General features: G+C 36.3%; 1 protein-coding gene across 2 annotated transcripts; it reads right to left on the bottom strand.

Moving 5' to 3' along the window:
- Positions 1-270: 270 nt before the first annotated feature.
- Positions 271-4,419, bottom strand: LOC110999135. Of its 2 annotated transcripts, none has more exons than XM_022268055.2 (2): positions 3,917-4,419; positions 271-834 (listed from the first exon to the last, which is right to left on the bottom strand). In XM_022268055.2, the coding sequence occupies exons 1-2, from the start codon at positions 4,262-4,264 to the stop codon at positions 373-375; spliced, it is 810 nt and encodes a 269-aa protein (XP_022123747.1). In that variant the 5' UTR covers positions 4,265-4,419; the 3' UTR covers positions 271-372. The 2 variants fall into 2 exon arrangements, with proteins under 2 accessions (XP_022123747.1, XP_022123746.1); XM_022268054.2 differs by lacking the exon at positions 3,917-4,419 and adding an exon at positions 1,583-2,310.
- Positions 4,420-24,351: the final 19,932 nt, after the last annotated feature.

Below are 24,351 nucleotides of genomic sequence, written 5' to 3'. Positions count from 1 at the left end.
TTCAAAAACACGATGGAAACAAAATTAGCTGTAATTTCTGTTAACGCTAATATCGAGTGATGACGCCCCGTGCTTGTTGGCGCGTAGGCAGTTCTAGATGCATGATTGATGTAAAAAGTTGAGGAAAACTGTGTTAACATCGCGTGTTACCATCTTATTACATCTGGCGATCTGATTTTTTTATTAATCGGATCCTCTACGTTTCCCAGTATTTTCATGCGGAAACACCAATCTCATAGTGGAAAACTTTGTTATTATAAAAGGAAAAAGCAAGAATTTCAAAATTTAATTCTATAAAATATTCACATCGAACCTTACAGTCCATCGGGTAAACTGCCTTCACCCCTTTTCAATATTTAAAACCTGTAATAATCACTTTTCACAGTCGTCACTATCACCAATGATCAAAGGATTCTTCTCAACTACGAACGAGGTACTATTGTATTTCTTCATTTCTTGTTCGAACAATATGTTATTGATGGCTTGCTTGATCATAGACCGCGTCCGCTCATCATGCTTACGCAGTGACACCGCGATATATTCTCCAAAACTATCACATTCATCTTTCCCTTTGGTCGGTAAAGGTTTGACATACGGTTCTGTCAAGCTTCTGTCCCTCTCGCGCGTAAGAAAGTGCCTTTTAAAAGAGGGTCGCGTAGATCGAACCGCTCTCGGCTTTCTATAGTGCAAAACTCTTTTTGGCGGTGGCTCGTCTTCTGGTTCATTTTTGACAATTATTTCCTTCTGAATGAACTCAGTCTCCTCATCCGAATGATCCGTGTTGTCATCGTTATCTTGATCGTCAATTCCGTCAACGTTTTCATCGACTTGTTTCTGAAATAAAAAAAATAACTAATTATGAAGAGTTTGCGTAACATTGTTATCGTACTTGACGTTTATGCCGAATGTCCGGGAAGCGACAGACGAAATCGGTTTGATACCTAAAGAACTAATTTGTTTTACATCCCATCGACAATTAAATAAGAACGACAACAACATAGTTTTAAACTTTACCAGCTGCAAGGTAAAACAAATGAAACAAATATTCTACAAATATTTTCAGGAAGTGAAAAATGATCACTGATTGCATGACAGAACATAACTTCAAAAATGGCATTCGAATACGAGGTTAAATAAGAGGTTTTCCTTTTCAATTTCTTTCATTTTCATAAAGTAAATATATAAAGTGGCTTCCGAATAGAATTTTCAATTAGTGTTAGAGATATACAATGGACTCTCGATAATTTGAAATTTGTTTTAGGTCTCGTGAAAAATATTCGATAAATAGAATAAACTGGGTAATTTTAAGATGAAGTCGACAATATGCGATAAAATTTGAAATTGTTTATCATGTTTATCATGTATGAAAGTTCGCATTCCAGTCTTTTTTGAAATGTAAACAGTAATATTAAGTTTGATGACATCACGACAATGATAGCCAAATAACATCTTATATGTATACTTGAGTCCCCCAGTCCTCCGGTTATTTAAACCTTATTATGTTGAACTCTTGGTAATTTATCGCTGGTCCTTTGAATTTGAAATGATCGAGAGTCAACTGTGCATGTGTATGTGTAATTACATAAGTATTAAGGGTTTTCTGCGCAGACGAGTTTCGCTTCTTGCTCGCCTTTAGGTTCTTAACGTGAGTTGGCAAAAAGCTCAGAAGGTCATAGAGGAACCAATGGGTCTTAATCCCGCGCAGAACCCTGGACCTCTCGCGGCGGTGTGACGCGAAGATTGACTTAAATTTCCTCTTCAAATCCATTACGTTGTAGTTAATCTTTGCCGCGATTTCTCCCCACGCCTCGTACCTCGAGGTCTGTACCCGGTACAAGTCATGATTAGGGTCCCACAACACCGGGCGGGCCTTAAATTCCTTCACCACTCGAATGATTTGTTCGTTGCATAGTATATGTTCCTGTGTAAGGGACATGGTTCTTTGTACTTATTTGACTTCACGTTACGGCCCACGTTAAAACCCAATAACTGCTTTTAGTTCGTTTACGGGGGGAATTTATTAGCGAGCAAATGTCATATTGCGCATGCGGTTACACGATACAAGATACGTTCGCTTCGGCGCGCGGCGAGCGGGGACTGGCGCGCGGAGAGTTCTCGGCCAGGCTCGCCTGCGCTCAGCGTTCGTTCGATAAGGGGACGACTCTGCTTTCTTCGGTAGGGTGCAATGCTATGAGGCTTTATTCTCAATTTCATTTGCCGTCATTTGGGGTACATTCGAGCTTCTGCATTAAAAAACGAAATAATTTTGCGATAAGTTTAATTCTGTGGCGGTTGCGATTTTACGAAAAATAAAATAACGGCTTGATTGTGGGAGTTGGTGTATGTATGGCATAGGCACGGTATTATAGTCTAGTATATATATATGATTTACATAAACGCTCTTGTTCGCTCTATGTTCGCTCTAACCTTAAAATAATAAAACAAGAAGCTAATAATTATGTTTACAACAGCAGTTTTTATTCCTTACCGATTTATGATACGATAGGAAAATAAAATACATATTAAATTATTTATTATTTAGTATAGTGTATACAGTAGTGAACAATTAATTAAGAAAGAGCCCCGTAGGTCGTAACAAGTTGACGACATCTAAGACGTTTATTGCAACAATTTGATCAACATTCAACACTGACCGAGTCTGAATAGATTCCATTGTCTGAGGCCCTCGTCTCGTCTCTAAATTAAATTCTATCCCCAACATTTGTCTAATTTATGTTTTCAAGGCATACACCTCTAATTACTAAAAGCCGTAGTATACTTTGACATTCATAGTGCACATGATACTGATTATATATATTATTATGTATTTGGATATAGTGCCACGTTAATTAAGAAAAGTTAACGATTATTTTTAATCCGCCAATTTTAGTTATTAGTTAGGTTATTAGTTATTTTGTTTCTGCCATATTCAAATATTTTATAATTTTTAAAGTGAATTGACTTTATCAATAATGAGTTTAATGAAAACATTTTATTTTTATGATGACTAAATATTTATTATTACATAGCTAATAAAATGATTCATCCGTTTGAAAAAAAACTTTTTGTTTCGAAGTTTAGAGATGTTTATATCAGGTACACTAGCAGGTTTTGCAAATAGCACTAGATATACATTATTTAATCTGAAAGCACACAAATTACGACATTTCGTAAAATGAACAGGAAATCCGGCCTCAGTCGACACACTACATTTAGTAAGTCATATTCTGATGGAAAATATTGTACAAATTATAGCATGTTCAACAACACGAAGATATCACCAAGTTTTTGACCTAAAAACTGTTTTTATAACCTTAAAACAATTATCAAATGTCTATTTTTTATGAAAATATCGAGCGAGTGCAGTTTCTAGGACACCCGATCATAGCACCAGGAAGATTATATGAAAACTGTCATAGACGCACGGCCGTTTATTTCATAATATTTTCTATTTTTAAAACTTAAAAAATAGTTTTAATGATTTTTTTTTGTCTATCCACATTTCCATAATAAAATATAAGTGGTTTTTCAACATTCAACAACTTCTCGACATGTCTAGGTATAACTTATTAACAAACCCTTTAATAATAATGAACTTTACAATAATATTTGCTATGTTAATTGATCAGAAAACTTTGTTGGTATTGAAACAATGTAATGCAAAGTTTCTCTTGCAGCTATTTTGCGGAGGGCTGAGAGGTAAGAATCATTTTTGAGATAAAAACGGTGCTGGTTAAACACAGACAGAAATACCCGATTCCGATTTCCTTTTGTGAAAAACAAGCAATTCACAAGAATTTCTTTATGTGTTTCCGTTTAATATATTTCAAGTTTAGAGAAACACATTTCATCAGATCATTCTTGTAAAATGTCAAAATCGAACCCTGCTTTTTATAAGGATCAATGTATACATTACATGAGACTCGACGGTTTTCGCAGACGCCTTTCTCTTAGGACTGGACAGATTCTGGACATGGCTCGGCAAAAAACTCAATATGTCATAGAGGAACCACTTGGATTTATTTCCGTGGCGCACTTTTCCCTTCTCACGTCGATGTGACGCGAAAATCGAGTTGAATTTCCTCCTCAAATCCACTATGTCGCAGTCGAATATCGCTGCGATCTCTGACCACGCCTCGTATTTGGCGGTGTGTATCCTGTACAGGTCATGTTCGGGGTCCCATAGCATCGGGCGAGCCTTAAACTCGTTCACCATTCGCAGCACTTGCTCGTTCGACAAGATCAGTTCGTCCTGAAGTGGCATCGTCAATCGAACCTAAATAGACGAATGTTTTATTCTATCGTACACCTCGTCGAGGCGTTATCGAACAAATATTCTAATGACTTCGCGAACGAAAGTTGTATTTTGTACGTTACGTGATACTCGAGACGTTCGTTTAAGCTCGCGTCGAGCGTGAACTGGCGTCCGTACTCCGTTGATCGGTGCGGCTCGGACGTGTTCGGTGTTCGTTCGATAAGCGACCTTCGTTTTCCTCGTTCGTGTTACTTTCATCGTTTTGGATTACATTATATAGCATGTTAGATGCCACCTTATAATACAATGTGTAAGAAATTCTCCTCCGAAAACGTTTATAGATAGAATTAAAAAAATAAACTATACACATTATTGTTTGTAAATACGTTTTATACCTGACGAAAAAGCAATTTAACATAAAATTAAGAGAATAGGCCGCGTCCCTATTCCGTACAATCGGTGAGCTCATCCCTTCGATCATCAAACGGTTCGGCGGCAGCTTATCGCAGATGATTACCGGCTATGGGGTTGGAGATTCACAAAGGGACGCATTTGTGTCGCTGAATTTACGAGGCACTTTTACGACTGCCAAATAGCTGGCTGCTTTCGGAGGGCGGGCCGGGCGGCCCTGGTGCCAAGCGTCCACGGAATACGTAAAGGAATTGTTCAGTATTCTTTTGTTGGGCAAATTGAGCATATTTTGGGCACATGAGGTCAATATCATGTTGGTTATATGTATATGTAGCGCATACTTATACATTATACATATAATTAAGCGTAACTGCAATATTTTTATATTGTCAATAGTTTCGGAACGAATATCGGTAAATCTCTTACATCATATGCAGTTTTTTTTATCATTTCTCTTTAGCGTTTAATAAAAAGGTCGCCTCTTCACTGTAAAGTATATATGCAAAATCCGGAGATAAATTCCCCATAATTTAATTGTTTATAATATTTTAGTAGCGCCATGTGGAAGCTTTTATAGCATCCGCCCGTAACGAGTAACGGCGTCACGACGCTTTACTGATATGGAAATTGTGTGTAAGGAAATGCGCAATAAACTTAATAAAAATTTATAATCCGAGCTTTTATGTCTACACCCGCTGAGATATTACACAAAGCACGGCTGTGGGTCGGGCCAAAGTGTTCCATGTACTATATATCGTTTACTATGTAAACGATGCTATAACATCGAACAGTGTATTTATCACTTATGGTATGGACAATATCACTATTTATCAAGAAATATGTCTTACCGGGCGTCTCCCGGATATCGCCGATTCACTTTCCCATCGTTTGTCCCGTTTTTGTTCCGCTTCCTTTACGGACATATGGTTAACCGCAAAAAATCACCCGTTCTCGAAAAACTGGAATGTTACTTTTTCCACCGAACTTGTATTTAAGTTAAATATCTCAAATTTGTATCAAAGAAACAAAAGGCGCTTATATTTTACAAATAGCCCCATAACTAACAATGCATCGAACAATTATTAATAATAATATTTAATACTTTCATCATCAATTTACCAATCAAATTTTTTGTAGAGATCAGACACTCTTTGTTCTTTTACCTGTCCAATCTTTTGTTTAGAGATGAGATTTGCATTAAGCTTAGCAAGAAAACGGCGCATTAAGTGTTAGTGAATGATTTAAAAACGGATAACGGATGATGTTAATAATAGGAAATAAGAAAACAATAATAAATAAATTAATGTTTTCTGTAACCACCTAATTTCTAGAATGATGATATTCAAATTGAGAAAAACTGCTTCTGCTAAGAATTAAATAAATTTTGAAGCTATGTAAAGTGTAAGTGTATGGTAGACGAGCACCTCAGACTGCCTGGCTGTGCCAACGTTGATCCAATTATGTTAAGCCCGTCTGGGTGTAACCCATTGGCTTCCTGCGTTTTGCACTCTGCTTTAAGGCTTCTGACAATTCACTATAATATAGTAAAGTTCATGCCATTTAGGAGAAGAATTCATTAACAATTCGTTCCATCCTTGGTTTATTGCAGCACCTCAAAACAACGAACATGATATAAATGTTAAGGTAAAATATCCTTGTCAACTTTATATTACTCTTTATATTTAATTTTCTTCATAAAATAGACTTTCGACTTGAGTTGACAACTTGACTGCTCTTTAAATTACAAAAAAACCTAAGAAGAATTGTGGGCATATGGTGCAATTATTTCCATCAAGTATTCGGAATAACAAAAATATAATGCTATTTTAGTAATTATTGATATCCATTGCCTGCTTGTTAGAATTAACAGACGATTTATCTTACAAAAATGTTAAAACGTCCGTCGGTTTGTTGTGTGATCACGAACAAGTTTACAAACATCTACGAGTACATCCGTTTGCTAAACACAAATCCGCACCAATGCTTCCTTCAATATCGCACCTCTCAATGTATATTGATTATACCGTATACCGTATATAATATAAATAAAAATAAAAATAAAAAAGCCTTTTTATTCCTACAGCAGAACAAGTTACATTAATTAAGTTTACTTACATACTAGTGTTAGTTTTGTTAGTAATTAAATTTCTATCCTAAATTTAGTTGTGTTAGTTTTTTCCTATTTTTAGACTATTATTTTTCAGTAAGAACTCCTCTGTGGGTAAAGGCCTCCTCCAAGGACAGCCAGTCCTCTCTCCACTGGGCCACTTGGATCCAGTTGAGACCAGCTGCTTTCTTTATCTCGTCTTCCCAGCTAGCCACAGGTCTACCTCTCTTTCTTTTTCCCTGTGGACCCGCCCAAATGGTTACCGTTTTCGTCCATCTCTTGTCACGTATATAGTATCCCCAATTAGTTTCTGTATTTTTTATTATTTACAAAAAATATTAGTATTCATACATTTATATAACTAAATGATTCCTTAGCGAGTAAAGTGGAAAAGTTATTTAAGTTGTTTTAAAGCTGTGCAAACTTTTAAGCTCTATATAAAATATATCTTCCTATAAGCTCAAAAATAAATGAAATATCAGTTGTAATTTGTGTGGATGTGTTTGTAAAATGTTATAGAAACGTGGCGATAAAATTGTGGTATTAAAAAGTTAAAAACAATTTCGTTAGCCTCTGTTACATTGATAAACTATGCGTATTAATATCGTAAGTTCCGAATCATTCCTTAGTTAACGAAGTTTCCTTTTCGTTAGACCGAGTTTCGCAAAATCATTCAAAAACATTGAGTTTTAATCGAAAATAGGTCAGGACTTTCAATTACTCTAATATTACTTTGAATTCAATAAATAATAGGTACAAGTGACGATCTAACTGCCATTTCCTGATAACGTAATGGCACGTAGGAGTATGATGCAAGTTTGCGAAGCGTGTGCTATGAATGGGTCGATAGCTGATGCAATATTATGCGCGTTCTGATCAATCCATCTAACTGTCTATGAGCAAAGACATAGATAGATGCAAGACACCACTTGTCTTTTTTTCAATATCTGCTATCTATTTGAGTGCATACGATGCATTTTACTAAAGGACAGTTAAAGTGGCCCTGTCCTGCCCTGCCCTGTTGGATTGCAGACAGATAAACTGCATCATTTGTGAACAGTTTAAATTTGCCTGATTTACCCATTGCAGTTATTATGTTAAAGGATTTATACTAGTAGGTATTAATATCATATATTTGACGGGGAATGCAAGTGAGGTAGGAAATGAAGATAGGAAGTGCAGAATAAGTCAATACAGCGACTACCGGTCACTGGCAACGCTTGCCTTTCACACAATACATCCGTAAATAAAATATCTATTTCATTCAAAGAATTGCAATTAGTCGATTCTTTCTAATATTTATTCCTTAATATTCAAACACGTTTTAGATAACATCAAAAATTTCTTCGATTATCGCTTTAAGCTTAGAAACAACAAACTACGAACGTAGCATTGCTCCATCTGAAGGTCTAAAAGAAAACACGACTTTATTAGAAACGCAGAGAGAATATATTCCCGTAAAAGGGAGTTAACGCAAGGTGTAATTTCCATAACGGACGATATGAAGATGGGAATTTATGGAGATACAAGCAAAAGGCGGTTCTCTTGACCGCTGACACAGAGTACACTCACTGGTAGGGTCGTTTTCTAACATTTGGCAGTTAATTATATTTTTATCCCAAATACCAAAAAGAAAACACTTTCGTAATACCAAAGAAATTTCCCTTTGACGTCACGACTGACCTACTTTTCAATAAATAAAGATATTCATTTATATCTGAACGTTATTACGAGCTAAATTATTGAACAGTCAGTTTCAGTGAGAAAGGCACGCCCACTCAATTTCGGTAAGAAATAATATGTTGGCTAACTGGGGAAATGTTACGGTAACATTTTTATAACTAAACTTTTTCTTGGTGAACATTAAATTAAATGATTTTTAATTTCTTGGGAAAGCAAAACGAAACCTTCGAGTCCAACCACTGATGAAACGTATTTTAACGGTAAAGTCTTTGTCGATTGTTCTCGAATATCTAACTCTGATTTTTCATACATTTTTATTAAGATTAGGGTGATAATATAGTGTATGAATAGAAATATGATTTAAACTAAGTATTAGTATCCATATCGCATACGTAATGCAATGACTAACTGAAAAATGTCACTCGACCTTAAAGATAAAAAGTTCTTCTTTATAAGAACCGAAGTCCCTTCTAAGCCGCCGCCCTAATGCGTCTTACATAGCATTATGGACGCGTAACTTTTATACATTTATTTCCTTTTGCGCGTCTCCTAATATAGTTTGCACCTGCATTTGTGTTAGGTCCAACGACGAACTTAAAGACCTTAAAGACATCACTATTGTCTTTTCTCGCAAAACCATAACATGTTATAAAACATATTATATTGTAAACTGTGTGACCTACATTCTAAGCTAATCAGCGTAGTTCATATTGACACAGACATAAATAGAATGATAGCTTCCTCCACCGAGGAGCACCTTGAACTGGTTCGCCAATGACCTTCCTGCCAATTGAAGACGTATAAACAAACCACGGATCAACACGAAGCTGAAATAAAGAGAATCTTCTACATGTATTAAACACCTTAATTTCGTGTACAAGCATATATAGTATGTTATATAAGGATGTGAATTCCACGCGGACCTAGACTAGTAAATTCGTAGATACTTTTAGAAGAGCACAGACCCGGCAGCTCGTCGTTTCCTTTCACCGGTCGAGCCTAATAAACGTCAGGTCGAAAAGTTTTATAACTTAGGTCGGGGAATAACGCGGTCCGCACCGCGGGGCGTACCTCGACTACAGTATTTTATAACGCGATGCGTACTCTATTATTGGGGACCACGGCGCTGGGGAGGACACGCCGGCTTAGCGACGCGGATAAACTTTCGACTACTCTTTCAACCTTGAGTTACGAGATTTGTTTTGAGATTATTAGTGGGTGTCCCGCTGCGGCCGAAACTCGCCTCATTTGGACTTGCTCATGGCACTTCTTCTATACGTACATTGTTTCATGTTCCTCACATGAATACTTATTACGCTAAAACTCAGTTTTGTATCGCGCTGCCCGGACATACAATGACCACTATTTAGGCAATGACTTGTTTAGGTTATCGCGGAATGTGGTTAAAAAATGTATTAAGAATATACATAGCGCGAAATCATCTACATCATAAGCACGCCACACATACACACCATCACGTACACACCCACACTTTTACACCATTACACAACACAACCAATTTAGGCTTAATTAATTAAATTTAATCACAGTTAGTTAATAGTATTAAATACTTTGTTTGTTTGTTCCCTTTTATAAATCTTTTTATTGTTAAATGTATCATGTATTCCATCTTTGGCTATATTCTCAGTGTATTTGTTTGCTATTATATATAATTTATGTTAGCTGCAGGAGTACTAAATAAATAAATAAATAAATAAGAGGAAATATCAAACGCTACGTGAACTCGCTTCTTTTTTCCCAAAATATCGATTTTAACTTTAACAGCAAAAATTTAGCTTTATTTATAACCACTATGAACTCGAAAATTATGAGTAGTATTAATTATATAAAAGTTATATACGTTTTGATTCTTATAGGGCCGATTTATTAAATTTCACGGTCCCTTGAGAATGCCATGAATGAATGTGGTCACAATGTGGCAATATAACGATTGGCACACAATGTGAAGTAGTTTTCAAGTTGTTTGAGTTTTTGTTCCCGTATCAAGATCTAGCGAGCTATAATTATGTAATGAGCACGCCTGTAATCATCTCCTCAAATTGACTTTTCACTTTTCCGAGCGTTTTTTAATATCAGTTATTAAGGTGGCGTGGGTTCCGCAACATTTTGTAGCGACTAGTACTACTCCCCTACGCCTAACTTTCGGCCCATGTGTTTCAAAAATCAAAATAAGAAACCTCACTCGAGAGCTAAATTTTTCATACTTTCATCACAACATGACTTTTTTATCGAGGATCCATCCAAAAATGGTCGTACATGTAGAGCCGCAGGCAATGACTAGTTCATAGTTATAATGGTAGCGACGAGGTGTCGCCAGAACACTTAGTCCACTGCGAAAACAATTACGTTACTTCGGGACGAGAAAATCTTGCTAAAGACAAGAGGTCGGTGGCATCTTTTGTTATGAACGGGGCTCATTTCTGCCCATTAACTAGCTATACTTTACGGGATCATGTAATATTATATTCCAGTATTGTTCAAAAGGGGAAAATGAGCAATATTAAAAGAAAGTTACATAGAAATAGAGTATTTTCTTTGTGGCGAGTGACACGTGTAACAGAGCTATGCGGGGTTAGGAGTGCTCGTCACGGCGGCTTAGCTGACGACCCATTGTTCCGATATTGCAATAACAATTATAATTATAACTCTTTGCTTTGCTATTGTTGCTTGTCTGACTATGGCCGTGACGTTGCCTCAGAGCTTTCGTCGTCAAACTATGCAGATTGTCCCATACAGAATTTCACTCTTACAGTTAGTTGAACTAATCCTTTCTAACAATTGAACTCCTTTCCATATTGAAATTAATGCACATGATAACCGGCCCTGTGTGTGACCATTTGTAGTTAAACTTCGAATCATTCCAACTTTAGTCTTTTTATAGTGTAAAACTCGATAACATCCCCTTTTATTTGTGATTAAAATCCAGTTTGAACACTGCATAGAGAGTCAGCGACCGGGGGGTTTAAACTCTCGCTACCCGCGCGAGGATCGCGCTCTTTGGGACCAGCGCTAATATTTGAGATGAGAAGTGGGGCCGGGCCTTTGTTTCTGTCAACTCATATATTATGTGTAAATTGTGAAGGAATTGCATGTTATTACAGTTATTTTAATAGCTCTCACATTCGTCACATCATTCTGATACCGAAAACCGATTATATGCAATCTACACTTTAGGATCTCTTTCAATTCTTTAATATTACTTGTAAATCTAGGTGCTCAATATCTAAAAAAATCTGTCATGCTGAGAAGTTGTATAATTCCGGCTGCTTTTAATACATTCATATTTTAAATCCTCACATAAAAATAATTGTATAGTTCACGAGCATTAACTCAGAAGGAACAAAGCAAGTTGGCAACAAAACATTCACACAATAAACAAATGAATGTGACGTCATAAAAATGATACCTTTTGAGGTATCGAGGAGCACAAAAGAGCCCGCTGAAAACGGCCATTCTTCGTGAAGTAATAAAATGAAAGCTATAGTTAACACAGTTTAATCCGGGTCCCTTCGACCCGAGCCCCGTATTAACATACGTAACTCATTCTGGCCGTAACATTCTTTTCGGCCGTCGTAAAACTGCGGTTTCAGTGAATGTAGGGTTTGGGGCGTGGGACAGGGGACGGTTCGGGGGACACTTACTCGATAAATATGTTCACTTGTGTTATTGCGTTTATTTAATTTTACCACCGCTTCTGCAACATATTTACGATATTGCGATAGAAATATTTCCCCTATGTTATGTTGTTATTGTGCTCGCGACATTCTTCGATTCGGGCCTTACCTGGTGCACACGCTTTCCTGTCTATCTACATTTTAAGTATATAAAAAGTAATTTGAGTGTAACAGCATCAGATGCACTTTGCCCTGTCGAGATGCAAATGCATCTGGAACGCATCACGTTTCGTCCACTTATCTACAAATATATTCAAAAGATACTCTTTCTGAAGCTCGAGCCGTCGAGATGGACTTCGAATTAAAATTTATCACCTCGTTAATTTTAATAGCGGCGCATTATTTTGTTTGTGTACGGCCACTTTTTAAGATTCCGAAATAGGCAACTCCGCCATTACTTAATATTAAAAACAAAGGAATATAAACGGCCTTAGGTATAAATTGGGAAAACTGCCTTTAAACTCGGGTAATTAAGCTCGGGGCAAAGTTTTAAAAAGCTTCTTTAAATTAAATAGCTCTCAACAAGATTTGCATAATTTAACGAAAACCAACCGCGACCACATTTACGAGTAAAAAGGACATTTTGCGCCTTTCGCCTGAATTGCGAATTGAAATATCTTTATCTTAATATGTAATTATTTAGTGTATCTGAATTCATTTTTCGTGACCAAATAAAGGGCTAACTCGATCTGTTTCCGTCAAAGCAAAACATTTTTTTAAGAACAAGCGACACTCACACAGTGCAAACAAATGAGTAAGCTGATTGAACTGAAAATTGGTTGCATTTTTAATATTATTATAACCTATGTGTTAATCTTGTGTGTTATTTTTGCCGTATTTTTCTCCATTTCCAAGAATAATTTATTGAACACCAAAGTAAGCTTACTCAGCTTACCAATACCCATTGAGTAAATATAGGTACATAGTTTAGAAGAATCATTGGAAAATGTATACTCGTAGTAATGGAATATATCATGTACCTAATACAACTCCCACAGGACTGTGCAAGTATTATGACGTATGAGTATTATGACTTATAATTAGAGTTCGCGAATCTCAGTCCCGCCCTTAGTTTTTGCCTTGGCAGCTCCCATATATAGCTTCCTCCCGCTAATAACCAGCGATTCCTGGGGCCGTACATGTTAATACGCTCATTTCCTCTGATGGCTGCCTCCTTTATCAACAAAATTAAGATATTTATAACACTGTAACGTTCACATTTGCAGCCTTTATACCTTGCCTACTGGGATCTTAAAATTACGATAATATTGTCACATGGGACACATCTTGAATGTTGCAGATTCCATCTTGTATCCTGTAAATTTCTTGTTGTAAATCTCGTTTCCGGAATATATGATAAAACCTCTTATATCCGTTTTCACAACGAATAACGAACATAAAAGCCAAATGTAAAATGTTTCTTTCCCTTTTCTAATGTGATCCGTGGATCCTTCAATTATTTCATAACCACTTAAACATTACATATAAATCTCCGATCATATACGAATATTAATTACGCAGTATTTTAGGGATGAAATCTTCCCCCGGGAATATCCCAGTTACGCACTCCGATCGGAAGATTTGCCTAGCAACCGCTCCACCCTCGACGAGGTGTCCTTCAGTACAATTTACCCGAAAGCCACATTTATGTCTCTTGTGATAAGGCCTACTATTCTGTCAGTTGAAAAATATTAAAAGATATTCGAGATTCTACCTTATTTAATTATATTACAGTTTATTCTCATATGCAGCATTGCGATATGCAATTTAGGAAACCAATTTAAGTCATCCATCAATATAGAAAATGGACCTTACCACGCACAGTTAAGATACAATTTCAAAAGACGTGACATCGAGTGCATCTCCCAGGTACGAGGGCTGAAAGTAAAATTTATGCGTGTTTTTGTCGACTTGACAAAAAATGGGTTAAGTGTTTGTAGTTGTTTTCATTTTGCCTTAACACGTGTAATGGGCTTGTTTAGAATGAGCATAGAAGCAACCATGTCGAGAAAGCCTACGCATATGCTAGATGTATGTTCTTAGATTTAATATTAAACTTTTAGAAAAACGTTTAATTTAATGCGAAACACGATTTGGATTATTGGGTGGGGAAAATTTACGTTCTGGTGCTGACAAACGAATTCTTCTTCAAACATTTTAAAATACCAATAGTCATTTTTCAATATACAAAGTCATACAATATATAGATATCGATATGTCGTGGTTATTGACATGTTCCGGCGATCACATGTATATCTCCCGAAGAGGCCTATTTGGAATTAAAAATTGTTTATTTTACTTTCTAGATAGATCGATGGTATCTGGTCAGTCTGATAAGAAATATCTTTGACAAAGAAACAAAGTTTATAGATATGGTCTAACATCATAGTTTTGAATAATTTTCACGCGAACTGATATACAGTAGGTTACAGGGCCTTCCCAGTTGCTCTTCTATTAAATAATAATCTATTTATATATTACAGAATGCACAATATATATTACGTAGTTTTTTACACAATTATGTTCTCTACTCTTTCAGGTATTTTAAAACCTTTTAATATCTAATGTGAATCCTTTGTTATATAAAACTCGTCTTGCGTGGCATTTATTCAATAAATAAGATACTTTTTTAACGCTTAATTCAATTAGTGAATCAGATACTAAACTTCTGGAAAGAAGTTCTACTTACTTTGCTACGACAGGTGCTACTCGCCTTAGGTAACGGCACATTGCAAAATCTAAACTCAGTTAGACATAGTTAGGAAAATTGAATGTCGTAAAAGTTTAATGGCGAATAAAGCTAAAGTGAATTGCGTAAGACTTGCAAGCTTTTACTATTTCACAGGCGACGCCTGATCTTATCAGCCTATCGTAGATAGTGTGATGTATGTCTGTATGAATGTAAGTAGTCCATCCCATACTTGATTGCACACACTCGAAATGACAAGTCGAATACCAAAACTTCCATTTCATCGGATATATTATGATATGTATACGCAAATTGATAAGGTATATCATCAGGTGAAAATTCAATGCTTTCATATAAAAAAAATTCACGGTAACAAACGCTACGAATGATATTTTAGTCCCGAGGCCTGGGCTTCCTTTCAAATCCCTTTCGCAAGGGGCTAAATAATGACGTAATACATGAACACCCTTGCTCAGGAAATCAATTTTTACACGTACCCTATGTCTGAAGTCGTAAAGGTGAATTTCGAACAACTAAATATGAATGATGGATGATGAAATCACTAGTGATTATAGCCAAAAAGCTGCGCGTATACTTTTTGTGATTTGGATAAATTATTAAAACGACTGCAAAATTTATTTTATTAAATTGTAGTAATAAAATAGTGTTACTCTATTCAAAGTAGGCACCAAGCAACATTTACGTTCATGAATTGTGTATTCAAATGTAAGTTAAACAATTAATGTCTATAAATAGCGATGCCGTCAGAATCTCGATGCAATTCATTTGGATGACCAGATAATACATTTATTGCAATATCAGAACCTGCCTTTTTACGATTCAGCAGTTCCAATGTAGGAAATTATATTAATTAGATCATACCTATTTGTATTGATGATGTCGACTTTATTACAGTCAGGTGCTTTTTTTATCTTAACCTTTATTACTTTTCGAAACAACATTAAATGTGAATTTTACATTTCTCAGTGATATTAAAACGAGTTTGAATAAATCTGTTACTTTGTGTTTGGATTACAACTGGTACTTGCATGAGTACAACATATTTTGAAATAAAACCACTTTATTAACTTTAATTATAGTAGTAGAAATATACTAGTACTAATACTTATAAATATTGATGTGTCTATCGGTGTTTGTATATACTAAATATATATTATTTATTTAGGACGGTTTTGTTTTATTGAAAATGTCAAATTGAGAAAATAAATCTAGTTCCATAAGTTCTATTTACGTTGCGAGAAACGTTATTTTTATTTATGTTAACCGAGAAAAGAGTGGCACGTCTTGCTGCAGACCCATCCGCTCTTTTGGAATCATTTTCAACAATTTTCGTGTCGGTTTTATATTTATCATAAAATTCGGATCTTTGAAAATGCTGAAACGTACGCAAATGTCTTGGATTGTATCATATAAATTTGTATAATAACACATTGTTTTATCCCTATGGTTTATTCCTTTACAAAGTTTCATTTAAGTAAAAAAATATGTATGAACGTATATATGTTGTTAAAAAATGTTGAAAAATAATTAAAGTTTTAAAGGTAGAGAACGTAACCTGCTATAACTTGGCAAAGAGATTTTGATCCAAGATACTGTTTAGTTGGAACCGACCAACAATAGAGCATCGAATTTTTGATTCGATAACAAACAACTCTGTCTAACATCAATCAATCAAATCGGTCACTTTGACATTGAATAGAACCTCTTGATAAATTCCTTTCTGATCAACATTTAACTCGCAACTGAAGTTAGACAAGAATCTTCATCTTCATTTACTATTCCCGTTTCTACCCCATCATTAAGTTGTGTTTATCAAATTGGGGTGATCACTTTAGGCGAAACGGGCATTATCTGTGGGAGTTGAACCCTTTCTGAACATTACTAATATTTATCCGGCCTAGTCGTGCGCGTTCATTGTGGCCCTTTAGATATCTTACACCTTCGGACAGAATGGCGGCTGGATGAAGCTTATTGCTCATATCCAGGCGCAAATTTCGTTCTATGAGAAAAGCGGAAACTTGAAAAACACAGAAAAGGAAATTTACTAACAAAAGAAGACCATTACCTCACCGTAAGAAGACCATTACCTACCTTAAATATAAAACCGATATTTATTATCTAAATTATTAAGTGTATTTGGAATGAAGGATTAAATAAGTGTATTTGGAAGTAAGCTTTCTGAATAATTACAGTCGGTTATTACCGACTTCTATTGAAGTCGGTCGAGCCTACAAAATCAGCGGTACCATATTTGAGAAAATAGAAGAGATGTTACCACGATATGTTTTCGATGCGCCTACGCAGGTTCAATAACGTACTCTGTGCGGCTGCACTATGGTACGGGCTCACGTTTCTCAGGTCGGTGGGCGTTTCTTTCCGATTGTACGAGTTTTTGTGAGCTTCGTGGTTTTATTGTGATCTCTGCCTCACAATTAGAACAGGTAGCTTACATGCTTATAATTGAATACATTCGATTCAGTTTGTTTGTCAGCTCAAGTGTGCTGCTTCCATTTCTAATGCGGAAGCACAAAATGACCGTATCTACCTGTTATTTCTTTAAGTCTCTCCATCAGAATCATATAATGATATATATATACTGCGCATAGCAATCGCTCCTTTCACCCAGATTTAGTCAACCCGTTATCTTGTCCTGGATATGAAAAGAAAAGACGCATCCTCACAGGCCGCTAAGAAAACTTTTCCTTTTTAATTTATAAAATGGTCATACAGTCTCATATTAAACACAGGAAAAGGGTTTATTATGTCGAAAGTAGTTTAGGTCCCTCTTTGTTCTCTGGTTAAAATCAACAACATCTGAGGTAACAAAGAAGTGTTACGGAAAATCAGCTATTTACCTGTCTTCATGTCTTCATATCAAACCCCCGCTACCTAAAATACGATTGAAAATAATAATTGATTGATACTTTGGCATGTAATTGATTATTTCTCGTGTATCTGAAATCCTTTTGCTCAACAAAAGAAGGAACCTGAAACTTGCTCTTGCATTTCATTATTTCTTCACTCCTAGCCACTCTTCGTCAGAATAATTGAACAGATACTACTGCGTACAACACAGTGGGCGTGTGTATGTACGTGGAGACTGGAGAGCCTCACTTAGAGTGTACCTAAAAGTTGTCGACGGGCTTGGCTGCTGCGTAGATTTAACTCCAGTAGCAAATGAGAACAAAAGCCGACGAGTTCGGGAACTCTCGGCGACTCGCTCGGCTCGATTCGGCTCAGCGCAGCTCGCAGCTGACGGCAATTGTTGCTATGTGCATTTACACACGAGCTAAGCGGACATAACATAAGTGAAAGCCGCTGCATAAAGAGATCTCCATTTCCTAGCAATTATTAGTAGCTGTTAACACTACTAATAATAACACATTTTTTCCGTGGATTTTTATCTAAAAGCTAGTTATAAAAATTATTTGGTACCGATTGCAAGAGATCTTTTAGTGCCAACGTTGAGTATATTTTAAATACAAGTCATTAACGATAACTTGTATTATTACAATCCCTCGTAAATGTAATGATTACATTGTGTTCCATTTTGAAAGCTATGATTGTATCTGGAATCAGAAAGTGTCTGTAAAAGTCGTGTGCAGTGCCAGAGCCTACGTGACCGGCTAACGCACACTAGCACAATTTTGCCATCCGTTCATGGACGCTGCACTAACACAAGAGCAACGGTGGTTAACTTCTACCGCGGGTCGAAACGACGTAACCGGCGTCGACCTTCACAAAGAAAATCCCACATCCGTCGCCCTTATTGCCAACGCATAGAATATGTTTCAACATTTAATTACAAAAGGTGTTTAGTTCGTTTCGTCCCTGCGTCGGTTCAGTGAAGTGCATTTATGGCATCGGTCTCCCGTTGCCAACCTTTTTGCATTAATTATTTTTTTATAGAGAACGTTGATGAGACGATTTGTGACGTTTTTTCTAATTGGCTTAGAAATTGTTTGTTTATTCAAATTTCAGTTACTTTTTCTGTGGCAATAATGACGATTACGAGAGTGTCAAGATAAAGAGAAAATTTTATGATAGTATAGAGTCACTTAAATTAATGGTTTTCAAAACCATTTTATTTCTACTTTAAGTGTAGGTGTAGGTAATGAAAAAACAATGAAGAACACAAAGCAAGGCTTGTAGTTCAAATATTTGAATTATATAAACCCGTTTTAATTACGAGCAAATCGTATTTGTTTGTACACAAGAGGTTTATAAATATAGTAATTATATATTATGTATTAATTACTAAATTAAAAAGATTTTTACTTGATCCTATTCTGGACCCATTAGTTTTGTGTCTAAAAAAGACTTGCATCAAAATTATTATTGATTAAAATTTTAAATAACGATGTTAAATACGAACTGTCAACGCTAAATATCATAATTACCTTGACTATCGTTCGTGAACGCTAGCCTAGAACAAAAAGGCTACGAGCAGAGCGACCCAGAAAAAGGTTGATGATACCTGTAACCGCTTGGCAACATAAAAACTGTACGAATTACAACCTTAACCTAAGGTATTAAGGTTCAATTTAAGTAGAAGCTCGTTTGCTATTGATCGAGCAGTTTTTACTAACCTGTACAAATACACAGTGTGTTATGGCTTTAGATTCAGTTTTGGAAGAAGTCAGGTCTGTTAGGCAACAGGCCAGGCTAAACAAGGAGTTTCTCGAACTTTCCTCCTTCGAGGCACGAGACCTACCGGATTTTGATGCAATTAACGGACCAGTTAGGTTCGGCGAGGTCTTTTGTAACGTAATGGTGAACTGAACTGAGTATCAATTGATGACTTAGTTTGATCATAACAATAATTACGGATCTCCGATGACTCAGTTTTGGGTGTACAGACCGAAAAAAACAAACGAGGGTGAAGAAACAAAAGGCATTGGGCAGACACGCGTTTTTATATGATTGCTTTTCTTAAAAGCCTTATAGATCACCAATGCTTTCCAAAGCGATTTTATACCACCCAGATGAGAGCCCTGTTACCCGAGCGTCAGAACACTACGCTGTGGCCAAGTTTGAGATAAAAAATTGGATGGGCTTTGTAAACCAACATTTTATTGACGATTATATCAAATTAGGTGTTGAACTGTGACGAGGTAAGAACGAAACTCGAGGTTTAAGTAACGCTTATACTGTTCAATCATTTCACGTATATAAATTTGCCTTATTACAATCCATAATTGAATACACAAATCAATTCAAAAAACTCAATAGTTATTATTGAATAAAAAATCTCGAATATTTCGATCCCCTTTTGATAATAACCTATTTGAGGAGACCGAGGGTGACAGGTTTGTAGGGACGCCGCCGCCTAACCAGGTTCCGTACGTATGTACTTATTGTTAACGAAATGTGTTAGTCAGCGTTAAAATAATTTGTTTATCTATATGAAATGTACGGATATAGGAACGAATATTGAGATTGTCGGTGATCCAATCAAAGTGAGTTGGATAATTTCTATTATATTATATTTTCCATTCAAAGGAATATCGTTTCGTCTTTTATCATTCGTGCAGGACCCTAAATGTATTGAATAGGTCTTGTAAGTCAGTCACGCGTAGTTTTTGTCCCGGGAGCTCTCGTTCGATTCCCCACACGTAGACATCACTATTATGACGAAACTATGAATACATTCAACTATTTATAGTAAACATGTGTACTTTTGGATTGGGATTGCTTTGCACGTACAAAGTGACGAAATAGAGATATTCTCATTCTACTGCTCTAATACTAGTCAATATTTTCCGACAATTGCATAATGGAGAAAAATACTATATAACGATGTAGTACGTAACTTTTCTATTTTTAACGCGACTCCCTTATATGTGAAACGCTTCTGTATGGCCATCTGCCAAGTTGCCAAGTGAGATCAGCTGTTTGGTTCTCCACCCTCGTGACACATATTTACATAATACACACATGTCAAAGGTTCACAACGGTTAACTTAGTTCTATAATTGACTTTGTATTTAGGAATTAATAACGTGGAAATGGCAATTCAAAAGGGATCATAATTATTGCCGAGGGAAAATAATACATAACGAGGGATGAACTCTTACTGAAAACGTCAAGGCAATCTCTATTATCATATCTCCTATCAGGTCTTCTCTCCTGTCTCCTCAAATGTTCTTCGTTCAATGAATACTATTTGTTCGCAGTTATTATATTAAATTATATTTATTAGTGAAGAATATTAGTTTCTTATACGATAGTACCGTGATAGTAGTAAAAATAAAAGCAACACTTCGTCGTCAGGGAAAGTAAACAGTAAACCGCATGAATGTAATAAAACGATCGTGTCTCCTTTTATTTTCCAATTTGTCTGCGTAAATCAGGGCTTTGCGTGCTCAGGGTCCGATGCAAGGAGCTTCACTGGGCGCAGTTTTATAGCCGCTGCCCGACGAACTTTAAGGACCCGCTCATCGACGGGGCTCGCCCAGATTGTTTAACGGCTCTCTTTGATTGAATCTTGTTTACGTTTTCGTTTTATTGCAGATAAAAGATATGAGAATGAATCTCTAAGCTATCTATATTTTTGTATCGGAAAAATAGGAGTTTTTCGAAGTACACTCAATCAAAAATTATTGTTAGGGCTTGTGCTAGGCAAATTTGACTTGGTTTGATTTTATGTTCATGTATTTTGGTCGATTTATAGCCGTTTTAAAAGACGGAGTTTTAAATATTAAAGAAATTTCTGATCGACACAGAAGGTGCAAAATTAACATAATCTCTTATCAAACGAGCGCAGCTCCCCAGATATGTAAAAATAATATACACATGTATTGCATCATAAACGTCGAAATTGGCAATCTAACTACAATCAATCCGCGTCCCTGATCCGCAGCGATTGCTTCAACTTCACGGGACATTTGACACTCAAATATGTTGCCATCTGACGGGAGATGAAGCTCTATGACGCAAGGGGACCGTTTTACGACCGGCATTTCACTAAACCTCGTCAAATACGTCGCGATTACAAAATGGTTTATTTAGATGATAGTCGTCACTAAGTTGGTCTTAGAGAATATGCAGTATCCTTTCATATCTCTCCAAAACAAAGGAAAGAAAACGAGAAAAGCCCAAAGTAGTGAACTCTTCGTGCCGTGGTTTAATTACCAATGTTCGTGAATTCAGAATATTCAGGAAGTGTTGGCAGCGCACAGAATTTACATTGATAACGATAATAAGACGATAAGACCCGCACTGCTGATGGCAACCCTCGGAAGATGCTCTCAAAACACTCTTCGCCAAAGCGACTTGCTGTCGGAGGCTTTCCCGAGGGCCCTAAGTGAAGGCTTTAGAGGTTCTTTTGCCTCGCAGTGTTTAAAAAGACTTTTGTGGCAGCGTAGTCTTCGCCACGCAATCTTACGCTCAATGTCATTTTATCGTCATAATGGAGATTGAGTGTGAAAGAGAGGTACAGAGCGGGACAGCTGTCGGTGAAATCATGAAGTTTCCAAAGCCTGCATGAGAAGGTATGAAGTACATTCGTGTATTTCGTGTAAATTTATGTGTTTTATTAAGATTTCATAAACGCCTCCTACGAGCGTTTTTTATGGTTACGTCGCGCAAATTGCTTGCGATATTTTTGCATTTTTATCCTACTTTAGTTTGAATGCTAAGTCAAACCTTACGTTTTAGTCAGCTAATATGCAACCAACAAATGTTATTTATAAGTTGTTAATAAATTAAACGAGTTTCCAGGAAACAGCAACTATTCGACTAAATGACAAGTAGTAATCGATAATTTAGACATGTATGTTACTGAGTTACGCCAAAAGTGCTGAACATAAAATAAACTAGTGACATACAACATGTTCTAAAATGCCTACAATCTATATGTATGTACATTGATTTCTCGCCACGAATCTAGAAAGGCAGCGTCAACTAACGTAATTCTCGAATTTCACGGCCTGTTTTATGAGCACTTTTATGGAAAATAGTATTAGCAAACTTGTAGTAGCGTTAATAACATATAATATTAGATGTAATTATGTTCGCTCCGCTGAGTGCGGCCCTCGGAAACCTGTGTACTATTACGAACCGGTTAGGAACAGTAACGTCGAAATAAAGCAATAAAATTAGCAATTCCTATGTGCTGGGGCATTGGGGCCGTTAGCCGACATGGAGCTGTTGAAAAAATACTAAATGAGGTCAGTAGAGTTAACGTTGTTTTACTGTTTACTTTTTTAATACAAATTTGTTTCATTGCCTAAAACTTACTCGTCTGTCCGTTGTCCAGCCTCTTAAGACAAGGAACCAAAATATAAAATAGATACGGTTTTGTAAATGGGTTGTATAATAATAATATCTTATTTAATTCAAATTATCTCCATATACCATTATTATGCTGCGACGAAAATCAATATTTAAAGAAATACCTTCCCGAAACTCCTTCACCGAAATCAATGTAGCTACATATATTCAGATATACATGTGTAATCCTTTTAGCGTCATAACTCTGGGATTAAAACGAAACGAACAACCATACAAAGCTTGCTATGCTATAGCAATATATATTTTATATATACATTTTTATTGTAATATACGCCCTTGAAACGAAACCGGTTATTTTTTGTGTTCCTCCTGTGATTGAGAGATAAGTTTTTTGTTACTCTAACACACCAAAACACCACACATTACATAGTATGAGTATGTAGTACGATTACTTGTTATGTTGAAGATTTAAGATTTGGAGTTTAGGATTGAAAGTTCACCTGTCCCGGATTACGAAGACTAGACATCGTGTTTCCAAGGGATACCTACACGCCTTTTAAAAGTGGTATTATTATAATATGTATTTCTTTTGTTATACAAAAGTAAAAAGCTTTCCGAGTGTTGTATAGCGATGACTTTCAAAAGGATAAGCCGATACAGTTTGATTTCTCGCCGATGTAATTTAATTACACATAAACATTAATTTATTAGATATAAAAACCGCACAACGAGCCACTCGTTATGTAAATAAGACCACGTCTCTTGTTTGCTAATTAATATAAGGCTTTTTTGTTCGTTTAAATATTATGGTTTCCTTGTCGAAATATTTAATTTGCATATGTAGGTATGTCAAGGTCAACCGTTATCATCGATCCTAAGGACCGTGGGCCAGTGGGCCTCTCGTTTCACTCTACTGGATTCTTTTGATTAATTATTCTTTCGATTGGTTAAGTATCTATGTATGAGGTATATATATATGAGGAAACGGACACGCCTCAGACTCAAAAATATATCAAGTGTATCAGGCTCAGGCCAGGCTGGTGGTGTGCATACATTACCCATGAAAGAAGAGAGGCCGGCAACGCACTCGCGAGCCCTCTTGCATTGAGAGTGTTCGTGGGCGGCGGTATCACTTTACATCAGGTGAGCCTCCTGCCCGTTTGCCCCCTGTTCTATAAAAAAAGTGAAAGAGCTGCTGAAATGTGTCAGCCCGTCTTCTAATATGGTTTTTAATAAAATAAGCATCATATTATGCA

The sequence above is a fragment of the Pieris rapae genome, chromosome 21 (genome assembly GCF_905147795.1).
Source record: "Pieris rapae chromosome 21, ilPieRapa1.1, whole genome shotgun sequence".
Taxonomy (NCBI): domain Eukaryota; kingdom Metazoa; phylum Arthropoda; class Insecta; order Lepidoptera; family Pieridae; genus Pieris; species Pieris rapae.
The sequence above is the reverse complement of the archived record's forward strand: the minus strand, read 5'-3'. Positions and strand labels throughout refer to the sequence as shown.

Coding starts and splice junctions, on each gene's coding strand:
- LOC110999135 (XM_022268054.2), bottom strand. CDS start 1,936: ATGTCCCTTACACAGGAACATATACTATGCAACGAACAAATCATTCGA. Junction 835..1,582: donor AGAAAACCCTTAATACTTAT/GTAATTACACAT, acceptor TTTTTATTTCAG/AAACAAGTCGATGAAAACGT.